Below are 12403 nucleotides of genomic sequence, written 5' to 3' on the forward strand. Positions count from 1 at the left end.
GGAGTGGAAATTAATTACTATGTCTGAAACTTGATTATGCATATGTACAACATGTGATAGATTTAGTTCGGAAAAGGTATTGGAGGGTAACCGCCCCTTCGGTGGGGTTTGATCCCACGACCCCAGTTCGCATGACAGGTGCTTTCCCTACTAAGCTACGAAGGACCTCCGTCGTCCACCGTAGCTTATCAAGACATTGAGGCATAACTAATGTTGTGGTAGAAGCAAAAATATCTAACCAGAAAATTATAACTCAATAATATCAATGTATCTTGTAGACATTTATCAAAACCCATCTCACCTGATTTGTCATTGCAACGAAGATGGAACACAAAAATAAATATGCACTTAGTGCGTACTCTTGCTGTATTTCCGAATTCGATCGAGTGAAAAAATTCCACGCCAACTTGGCAAGAATGGGCACTGCCACCATGAAATTGTCCCCGTTGGTTTCGATGAAATCATGCCGGGTGATTGACGTTGGGTCGATATGATGCTCTCGGAATGGTCGCAAGAAATTCTACACCATTGGAAAATAAGGAAAACAAACTGAAATTAGAAAAACGAGTCAACAAATGTCGTTATTTTTGGCACTTACTTTTCCCAGTATTGGCAGTTCCACCGAGCCCCAAGTGTCTGCTCCCCAATGCACGAGACCAGAACCAAAATCGGCTGTCAAAATTCCGAACACAGCCGCCACCAGCACTTTGCTTATCCGTTCCAGGCGGAAGTGTTTCATAATGAGAAACAGATTCAATACTATTAGCGTAATACAGATGTAGACACAGATGATTTCCTGAGTACGTTTACCTGCAAGTGAAGAAAGGACATTTAAGCTGGAATAACAATACGATGTACAACTTGAATTGATTAAATTAGAATATACCTTCCTTAAAGGCAACAGAGTTAATTATTGACGCTTTCAAACTGTCGGAATAAGCATTTAAAACTGTGGAACGTATATATGCTTGACCTCAGCAATCATAACCATCTCATTTAGAAAAGGTCATTCTTAAAATAGATTTCGACCAAAGTATTTTCGTCCACTTCGAATACTGTCGTGGTGTTTTACATCTATAAAAGGTAGTTATAGAGAAAGTATGCTACCGCTTTTATCGCCACCTCAGCACGCCAAATATCAATTACGCGATTCCGATTTGCATACCAAAACATAGGCTGCCCACTACAAAGACCACAGTGTGCGTCTTTTGTCGCGTCGGGTGTCGCCGGAGTGGCGGATTCAACTTGTGGCGAGCTCAATCTCCGCTACAAAACAGTAGGTACTCCAGACCGATTTGACTGGTCAATTTTGGAGTAAATGTTTTATTGTACTGCAACAAGTGCCGTGTGCCTTTATTATAATGAAAACATTCATAACAAAGGAACAACCGCAGAAGAAAGCTTCCAAATATTATAGGGACAAAGAAATAGCAATAGTCAAATGATTCATTGGTGGGTACTTGTTTATATATACATTCGTTCACAGCAATTAATTAACTAATTTATATAAAAAAACTTTTATTTTAATGCTTCTCCTTTTTTACTGACAACTGGGAAACAGTCGTATTTCAGCATTATATGCACAGATTTTTCAATTTATTTTCATGCACATATTGCCTATGATCGCATATCAGCATATTAGGAGCATGCAAATAAACGTTATATTTATTCGAAATGAATTTAAACTGTGCTTGCTTGTAAAATTCAGCCAAATTTTATTGGCAATCAAATGTTAATTCCTCACCATTGGAAATTCAATTGCTAGGCGACTAAGTTCTAATTGTACCAAAAAAATCATAATATTAAAAATGTATTGAGCATTTATGAATCCTTGCTCTGATCTATATGGTAGGGTTTGAAGAAATCGCAATGAATCGCCTGCTTTGAGCGTGCTTACAGCGGCACACTAGGAGTAACTTTTGAAAATCAGTATGGCGATGGCGAAAGGCATCTAATGTTTATTATCTTGAAAATAAGCACCTTAATCGAAAAAATGTTTGATAGGCGTAGTAGCGGACACTTTCCTACATAACTGTAACCTAATAGTTTTTCGTGAAAAGTTCCTACTGTTTAGAAAACCCGCGTTAGATGTCTTTCGCCATACAAACTACTATTTTCACATATATGTTAGCGCCTGGTGCTGACAGCATCAGTTCAAGCTCCAACACCACACGCCCCATCCACCAGCGAATAGCCCCCGCTTCCTCCCCCTGGATTCTGTCGTCAGGATAATGAGCCCCTCCCGGCCGAGGGCAACCCACCGCTCTACACATCGGAGCAGCTAGTTTCGATTTTCACCCAACAGGTAACGCAACTACGCGGTTGCAAAACTCGCTTCGACCAGGGACAAGAGGGAGATCGACGTGGCTTTCATCACGGAAACACACCAGACGCCCGAGGTGAGCATATGTATTCCGGACTGCCGTGTGGTGAGACTCGATCGGCCAAACTCCAGGGGGAGGAGGTGTGGCCATCACGCTGAGAAGCAACATCAATGAATTATTGGCAGTGGCTGATTTTCTACCCGCCGCTGTCACATACAGGCGCTATAGTATATGCGCAAAATAGCCAGCAAGAGTTAACCGCCAGAAGTTTGTATGGCGAAAGACATCTAACGCGGGTTTTCTCAAAATAAGAAACTTTTCATGAAAAACTATTTGGTACCGATTATGTAGGAAGGTGTCCGCTACCATGCCTACCAAATATTTTTTTGATAAAAGTGCTTAATTTCGAGAAATCGAACCTTAGATGCCTTTCGCCATACTGATTTCAGAAAGTTAACTCCTAGTGTGCCACTGTAAGCACGCTCAAAGTAGGCGATTCATTGTCGTCTGCTACCAAGTCTCTAGCTCAAGTTCATCGAGGCCATTGGGGTAGAAGTTACTACTTCCGTCGGCGTCATCACCCTCATCGTGGCATACTGCCCAACGCAAGCCAATGAGATCGATGGGACAACGGCAATGCAAGACATCAAACCTGGGGAAACTTAAGGAGCAATCGAAAAGGCATGATATGGAGTAGCTATCTAGAAGAAGGCCATTACACCATATTAAACCCGGACTCACCCACCCGGTTGAGCAGATCCGGGGTTCATTCGAAGCTCGATCTGTTCATCACGAACATGGATAACCAAATATCGCAGCAGGTTGTTTATCAGGAGCTGAATTCCGATCACTATCCGGTGGTGGATATCATATCTTCAATCTACCGACACCAACTCTCCAGAAGAAACTATCATCGAGTGAACTGGCAGCGGTTCCAGCAGTGCGTCGACAACACCATCGATTACGAGGTGCGTCCGGAGACACCAGAAAGTATTGACCACCAGCTGTGCACCATCAAAGAGGCAATCTCGGAGGCCAAAGAGCAGCATGTCCCGATGGCTCGGCAGGTAAGCAACTCCTCCGTAAGCAAAAAGTTCTCCACTGGTCCACTAAGTGTTATGTGAATATCCTATCCGTTGTCTCATGCTAGATGATAAGTGGTCTGTGCGACGAAATTTACCAATTTTCCATACACTAATTTTTAACCGATTTACTTACCACAATTGGTCGTGGTTCTGCTAAACCGCACCAACCGGCTTTTTCAATCAAGACAATTTTGCTCGCAAAAGAAACACGCCAAACTATTCATATCTATTTTTCCGTTTATTTGATACAGAGTATGTTTTTTGCGACAATAGTCATGCACTTTAGCTTAGGGAAAAGCATTAAACACACTTAAGTTATGATCCATTTTCTGGCTGTTGTCAAAACCTTTTGAAGCAGTTTTTCGTCGACGAGCCAGCCTAGCTTTTAAAGGTACTTTGGCATTACATGAGATTAATTAGCATTTGTGATTGCTACATAAGAAGTCTTATTAAATACAAATTATGCTTTTCTGACGAATGAAAAAAAAATTGGAAAATGAAAACGAGTAGTAAGAGAAAACTTTGTTCTACTAAAATACATGGCTTTGAAATATTATCATGCTGCTTGCTTACTCACCATATGCATGCTCACACATTTTCGGGTACATCAATCATCTTGAAGAAGCACTATGCATTTCCGAAATCGTGATAGAAAAAAGATCGAAGAAATAACACGTGGCCTAGACCCACTTTAGTCACTATAAACATTTCACTTTCCCATTGACGTTGACCAGGAAATATGCATTTTTGTTTATCGGTCTTAGCCGTCACAAGCAATCACTAGTGGAGTACTGACGTTTGTTTTTTAAACTTGAACTGTCAAATATTCTTCTATTATGATTATCATATATGTTGAAAAATCATCAAATGGCATTTGTAGCAGCCAGTCAATCTAGCACATAGACAATTCAACATGAAAATCAGCTTCATAAATGTTGCATCTAAATGTTATGATTTTATAGTGAATTTCATCGAAGCAAAACAATTTGAGCAAATGAATCTCGAAAAATCATTTCGGATGCCATCGCCATATTTTTTCACTACACATCAGTAGTGATTTTGAATCGAAATATGTAATCATATTGCACTACATTCAAGGATATGTGTAATATTTTCTAAACAAATCATCTACGAACAATTAAATAAATAATTAAATAAATAAATAATAATTTAGCAAAAAATTGCAAATTTAAAATTACTTTTTTTCTGAAAATATTTATTGAAACGTTGTTTTCTGAGTCCACATGAACTATGTCGGAGTTTTGCACTCTATGACACAATAAATCTCATTCGGCATCATAAAATGATGCACCATACATCAACTATGCTTTAATTATTCTATTCGTTTATTAAGAATATTTCATTTGAATATTTGGGTATGATATTTTATGTTTTCATACATAATACAGTTTAGTTTATTTTGATGAGACTGTACGAGTTTTATTAATTCAAGTGATTGCTTGAATAAAGTTAGATATAGAGAATTCCGCGGGCAGCAGGGACTATGTCCAAGGGCTTGACGATCCCTCCCCAGGCCATCTGAGAGTTGTGGGGCTTGCCTAGGATGTGGTGGGGTTTGACAGTGGGCCCTGTTAAATTCCTACAAAAAAGCTACATGTATCCGCAACTAGGCCCCACCAAAGCGACCGTGTGCCGCTCCAAGGGCGCAAGCCCAAGTCCTGGTGATAGGTGGGACGTTAAACAGCCCTGACACGACGGCCCTCCGACGAGACAGGAGGATTGCGCAGGCCCAATAAGCCGCCTGGAAAACCAATAAATACGAACAATATAAGAGATAATGCGACTCGATATAATCGGCAAAGACCTAGGCGACGAATAAAGGATCACGATTGCAAGCTTGGAACATGGAACTACAAGTCGCTAGGTTTAGCAAGGTACGACAGGATGATCTACGATGAATTACATCCCCGCAACTTCGACGTCGTGGCGCTGCAGGAGATTTGCTGGACATGAGCATGAGCATGAGCAGGATAACCGTACAATTCGTAGTTGCTACTCCGTGATTGATTAGAACTTGCGAAATTGCACAGGGAACCAATTGAATGGAGCTTGGGTTTAGCTATCATTCTCAATGTGCAAATTTCGGAAATACAATGCACTTTACTAAGTCAATTACGGCGCCGGCCACGTCCTTACGGTCATCAAGGGAAGGAAGGATTATTAGTTCAACTCTCGTTGCTACTAGAGACCGAGTATACCTCTGCATCTCCACGATAGTCTTAGGATAGGATATTGTGTTAGTATGAAGGGATATATTATCTGGATTCACTTTGGTAAGTGATGCGATCTATGGGATAGGAATATATGAATGAGAATTAGAAGTACTAGAGTAATGAAAAGTATTAAAGTGAATTCTAATGGGATTCATTTTTACAATTAGAATTTGAATGCTATTGGATTCTAATACCACGCACACGTCTACCACACCATCGCTACCCGCACATCAACCTCACACATTCTTACTTGTATGAGGCCTGCACGAGCATAGCGACCGTATATAGCATTCGTATGCGGGTACAAATGAATACCAATCTATTTTTACATTTTATTTACTGCTACTAAGTAACAGGCAGCTTTTTATAACAATTCTATATTTAGAATCATTCTTGCTAGCAATGAGAATTTGATTTGCAAAGAGATTGAGTTATATGATTAACGAAATTATCTAATAGGAAATTGGAAAGGGCCAGGGATCAAACCCTTAATCTCCTGCTTATGAGGCAGAAGCAGTGACACAAGGCCACCAAGCACCCCTCTATAAAGGCCAACGACACGCGACGTTCCCAAGCGGTCACCCATCTAAGTACTAATCGCGCCCGATGTTGCTTAACTTCAGTGATCGGACGAGAACTGGTGTTTTCAACATGGTATGATCGTTGACTGCAGGAGATTTGCTGGACAGGACAGAAAGTGTGGAAAAGCGGGCATCGGGCGGCTACCTTCTACCAAAGCTCTGTGGCACCACCAACGAGCTGGGAACCGGCTTCATAGTGCTGGGTAAGGTGCGCCAACGCATGATTGGGTGGCAGCCAATCAACGCAAGGATATGCAAGCTGAGGATTAAAGGCCGTTTTTTCAACTATAGCATCATCAACGTGCACTGTCCACACGAAGGAAGACCCGACGACGAGAAAGAAGCGTTCTACGCACAGCTGGAGCAGACATATGATGAATGCCCACTGCGGGACGTCAAAATCGTCATCGGTGACATGAACGTACAGGTAGGAAAGGAGGAAATGTATAGACCGGTCATCGGACCGGAAAGTCTGCACACCGTATCGAATGGCAACGGCCAACGATGCATAAATTTCGCAGCCTCCCGCGGAAAAGTAGTCCGAAGCACCTTCTTTCCCCGCAAAAACATCCACAAGGCCACATGGAGATCACCTAACCAAGAAAATGAAAACCAAATCGATCACGTTCTAATCGACGGTAAATTCTTCTCCGACATCAAGACCGTCCGCACTTACGCGAATATTGGGACAGACAACTACCTCGTTGCAGTATGACTGAGCTCGAAACTCAAGACGGTGAACAAGAGGCGTCGAAGTCGGACGCCGCGGCTTAACATTGGGCGGCTACAAGACGGTAGACTAGCCCAAGAATACGCGCAGCAGCTGGAAGTGGCACTCCCAACGGAAGAGCAGCTAGGCGCAGCGTATCTTGAAGATGGCTGGAAAGATATTCGATCCGCCATTGGTAGCACCGCAAACGCTGCACTTGGCACGGTGCCCCCGGATCAGAGAAACGACTGGTATGACGGCGAATGTGAGCAGTTAGTAGAAGAGAAGAATGCAGCATGGGCGAGATTGCTGCAACACCGCACGAGGGCGAACGAGGCACGATATAAACAGGCGCGGAACAGACAAAACTCGATAAAGCGTCAGCAGGAAGATCGATACCGTGAAGAGACGGAGCAACTGTAACTAATAACGCGCTAATAACTCACGAAAGTTCTATGAGAAGTTGGACCGTTCACGTAAGGGCCACGTGACACAGCCTGATATGTGTAAGGACATAAACGGGAACCTTCTTACGAATGAGCGTGAGGTGATCCAAAGGTGGTGGCAGCACTACGAAGAGCACTTGAATGGCGATGTGCAGACGAAGATGGCGGTATGGTGATGGACCTGGGAGAACGCGCGCAGGACATAATTCTACCGGCTCCGGATCTCCAGGAAATCCAGGAGGAGATTGACCGGCTGAAGAACAACAAAGCCCCTGGGGTTGACTAACTACCAGGAGAGCTATTTAAACACGGTGGTGAGGCACTGGCTAGAGCGCTGCACTGGGTCATTACCAAGATTTGGGAGGAGGAAGTTTTGCCGCAGGAGTGGAGGAAGGTGTCGTGTGTCCCATCTACAAAAAGGGCGATAAGCTGGATTGTAGCACATACCGCGCAATTAGATTGCTGAACGCCGCCTACAAGGTACTATCCCAAATTTTATGCCGTCGACTAGCACCAATTGCAAGGGAGTTTGTGGGGCAGTACCAGGCGGGTTTTATGGGCGAACGCTCCACCACGGACCAGGTTTTCGCCATTCGCCAAGTACTGCAGAAATGCCGCGAATACAACGTGCCCACACATCATCTATTCATCGACTTCAAAGCCGCATATGATACAATCGATCAGGACCAACTATGGCAGCTAATGCATGAACATGGATTTCCGGATAAACTGACACGGTTGATCAAAGCAACGATGGATCGGGTGATGTGCGTAGTTCGAGTTTCAGGGGCATTCTCGAGTCTCTTCGGAACGGCAGCATAATAAAATTTCCATTAAAAATTAGAAATTTTCAATAAACAGTTAGGAAATTGCTAATAAAGAAATCAGGGTATGAGCAATAAATAAATATAAAATTTCCACAAATAAAACCAAATTTCCATAAATAATTAAGAATGTTCCACAAAACAAAAACAAATAAGCACTTTTAAAAGCGAAAATAGCAATTGTAAAAGAAGAATTTTCCATAAAGAAATGAAAATGTTCCACGAAAAAAATACTAAATTTCCATAAATAAATCAATATTAGCAATAAACAATAACAAAATTTCCAAAAAAAAATTATATTTTTTCTCCATAAGAAATTAAAAATTTTCCACAAAATAACCAATAAAGAGCAATAAAAAATAAGAAAATTTCCATAAAAAAATACAAGAAAGCAATAAAGCTGATGAAATTTTACATGTACTTTAAACGCTTTTAAAGAAGGAATCATCTATAAAAAAAAGCATAATTTAGCATATTAAAGCATATTTCTTTATGGAAATTTTCTTATTTTTTTATTGCTCTTTATTGATCATTTTGTGGAAAATTTTCATTTTTTTGTGGAAAAAAAATATATTTATTTTGTGGAAAATTTTGTAATTTTTTATTGCTAATATTGATTTATTTATGGAAATATAGTATTTTTTTTTTTCATGGAACACTTTTTTTTATGGAAAATTCTTCTTTTATAATTGCAATTTTTGCTTTTAAAAATGCTTATTTATTTTTGTTTTGTGGAAAAAGTTTAATTGTTTATGGAAATTTTGATTTATTTGTGGAAATTTTATATTTATTTTTTGCTCATACCATGATTTCTTTACTGGCAATTTTCTATTTTTTATGGGAATTTTCAAATTGTTTAGGGGTAGTATCTATTTTAGTCCTTCGAAACCCGCAGAGGGTTACGGCAAGGTGATGGTCTTTCGTGTCTGCTATTCAACATCGCTTTGGAAGGGGTAATACGAAAAGCAGGGATTAACACGAGTGGTACAATTTTCAATAAGTCCGTCCAGCTATTTGGCTTCGCCGACGACATAGATATTATGGCACGTAGCTTTGAGAAGATGGAGGAAGCCTACATCAGACTGAAGAGGGCAGCCAAGCGGAGGAAGAGGTTCAATAGAAGACAATGTGAGCCACCCACCGCGAGTTTTCATCGGTGGTGACGAAATCGAGGTGGTAGAAGAATTTGTGTACTTGGGCTCACTGGTGACTGCCGAAAATGATACCAGCAGAGGAATTCGGAGACGCTGGACGATAGTGGCTGGAAATCGTACATACTTTGGACTCTGCAAGACGCTCCGATCGAATAGAGTTCGTCGCCGTACCAAACTGACAATCTACAAAACGCTCATTAGACCGGTAGTCCTCTACGGACAGGAGACCTGGACGATACTCGTGGAGGACCAACGCGCACTTGGAGTTTTCGAAAGGAAAGTGCTGCGTACCATCTATGGTGGGGTGCAGATGGTGGACGGTACGTGGAGGAGGCGAATGAACCACGAGTTGCATCTGCTGTTGGGAGAACCATCCATCGTTCACACCGCGAGAATCGGACGACTGCGGTGGGCCGGGCACGTAGCCAGAATGTCGGACAATAACTCGGTGAAAATGCTTCTCGACAACGATCCGACGGGCACAAGAAGGCAAGGTTCGCAGCGGGCAAGGTGGATCGATCAGGTGGAAGATGACTTGCGGACCCTCCGTAGACTGCGTGGTTGGCGACGTGTAGCCATGGACCGAGCCGAAAGGAGAAGGCTCTTATATACCGCACAGGCCACTTCGGCCTTGATCTGAATAAATTAAATGAATAGAAAATTCCGCAGGCATCGAGATTAAGTGGATTAGAAAAGGTATTAAATGATGCCAACTTTTTCTAAAATGGTTTGCAAATGTATTTCGAAAAGTTTTTAGTGCCGAGTTCCTGTTCATGGTATATTATATTCCGATCTTGACGTCCGTCTTACATTTACCCTTCAGACGACCCATTGCAAGAGTGGGTCAACTAGGCAGATACTACACTTCAAAAGATTTTTGTGTAAGCAATGAAGAAGAAAAAGCCTTGACTAGGGTTTTATTGTTATACGATTTAATTATTCTTGTAGTAAATCATAAAATTTAAAAAGGTTACTTGGGTTGCCATCCTGAATGGTTTGAAAAAAAATATTGATTTGAAAAAAATGACCATGATGTGCGTTTCAACATATTGTTATTTTCTTGATTCTCATTGCGTAGGGGAGAGGCCCCAAAACTCCCTCCCGAGGCAAAACGCCTTTCGTGGTTTCCCTCATATTTACCGTCATTAAGATGTCCGTAACAAAACTAGATCTAAAATTATGTAGGTTAGGCGAAAAAAGTTTCATAATAGTGTATGGGAAGGTCAGAAAACCCGAAAATTTCCACATTTTTAAGAAATATCTAACATTTTGGCGAGGCAAAACGCCCTAGTGGCACTAACCTATAATTTACTTGCGTCTTCACGCACTATCCATACCAGAATGCTGATTTGCCGACGCGTGGTGCTTTGTTCCCTAGGAGTTGCCAGCTAAAAGGCGTTTTGCCTCACGGGTTTTCCGGCAACAGAATATCAACACTTTTTTGAAATGTAAATATTATCAATATGATTGAGATTTTTGACAATTGTTTAATGGCATCAACTAGCTATCTTGTTTAACTGATGCATAATGTAAAAATACCCATGAATAGCGTTACAAATAAGATAATAAAGCAGTGTTTGCTTAGCAAGGGCATATGCCCCCCCTTCCCCTATTTCGTATTTCGAGTGTCTTTCGTGGTGGTTCGCCCTTATAGATAAACACAATATGTGCAATGCACCACACGTACATGGAGACGCATGGTTGCTCAATGCTCACCATGGCAAAAGAAGGTTTTTTTTAATGTATGTATCTAGAAAGCAAGCAATAGATTCATAGTTGCAATATTTGGTGACTCTTTAACCTCTTTTTTTATTAACCAGTGTAACTATTTTGTGGACAAATCGCATTTTTGCATTTCTCGTATTAAAAATACGCAAAGGCTATATGATCGCTCCAAATCCAATTTTTTGTGTAGAATGCTTATAGACCCATAGTGTTATATTGTCTATCCGGAATAAATTTATACCGCTTTTTCTACCGAAGTTGGATTTTTCTCCAGATAGGGGAAAGGGGGGCAATATGCCCTAGCTAAGTAAACACTGCTTTATTGTCTTATTTGTAACGCTATTCATGGGTATTTTTACATTATGCATCAGTTAAAAAAGATAGCTAGTTGATGCCATTCAAAAATTGTCAAAAATCTCAATCATATTGATAATATTCACATTGTTTAGATGTTTCTTCAAAATGTGAAAATTTTCGGTTTTTCCGACCTTCCCATAACCTACATAATTTTAGATCTAGTTTTGTTACGGATGACGGTAAATATAAGGGTAACCACAAAAGGCATTTTGCCTGGGGGGGGGGGGGGCGTTTTGGAGCCTCTTCCCCTACAGGCAACTTTCCCAACTTCGGAAGTAGTGCGCTGGATTCGCCTAAAGATGCGCTAAACAACGCATCAATTAGTTTGACAAATAAAACTTCGGAAGAAAGTTCGGTTCGGAAGTCCCGACTTCCGAATTCTAACTTGGTGCTACGCCGACAATATACCATTCGACTCAGCTCGACGAACTGTGGTGATGTCTGTTATGTGTGTATGTATGTATGTATGTGTGTGTATGTATGTGTGCTTGTGTATTTTGCAGACAAACTTTTTGGAACTTAGCATTGACCGAATTACTCGCTACAGGTTTCATTTGATGGGGAATTTGTTTTGTTTGTTATTTAAAATTGAGCAGATCGTACTATGGACTAAGATGTTATGGCCAAAATACTATTTGTTAAGTACAAACACGCTAAGAAATCACTCATTCATATTTTTTTGTACTTTTTAAGACCTAGAAAGGCACCAACACCGTTAGGTGGATTAAGCAGGGTTTTGAATTAAATCTTGCAAATATCTACTGTAGTACATATGCACATCGAGCCCTCGAACAAGTTGTTGTTGATGTCTTGAAATTGTAAAAAAATGAACTCAGTTTCTCAAACAAATAACTAAACTGTGCATATGCATATTAGAATCATTTACAGCCTAATGTTCAAGTTAGAGCAAAAAGCTGCACTCGGAACGTAGCGTTTTTTGGTTTGTTTTTGGAGAACTTGTTCA

General features: G+C 40.9%; 1 protein-coding gene and 1 non-coding gene across 3 annotated transcripts in view; both read right to left on the minus strand.

Annotated features, from left to right (window-relative positions):
* LOC134217591 (plasmanylethanolamine desaturase 1) overlaps positions 1-12403 on the minus strand; it is a 45172-nt gene that overhangs the window by 2190 nt on the left and 30579 nt on the right. For both annotated transcript variants that reach the window (XM_062696368.1, XM_062696369.1), the window contains exons 4-5: positions 599-810; positions 302-520 (exon numbers count right to left, since the gene is read on the minus strand). In XM_062696368.1, the coding sequence (XP_062552352.1) occupies positions 302-520; positions 599-810 (431 nt within the window). The remainder of the gene's footprint in view (positions 1-301; positions 521-598; positions 811-12403) is intronic.
* Positions 6193-6311, minus strand: LOC134218590 (5S ribosomal RNA). Its single transcript, XR_009981380.1, has one exon. It is a non-coding gene; the product is annotated as a 5S ribosomal RNA (ribosomal RNA).

Source organism: Armigeres subalbatus, chromosome 2 (genome assembly GCF_024139115.2).
Source record: "Armigeres subalbatus isolate Guangzhou_Male chromosome 2, GZ_Asu_2, whole genome shotgun sequence".
Taxonomy (NCBI): Eukaryota; Metazoa; Arthropoda; class Insecta; order Diptera; family Culicidae; genus Armigeres; species Armigeres subalbatus.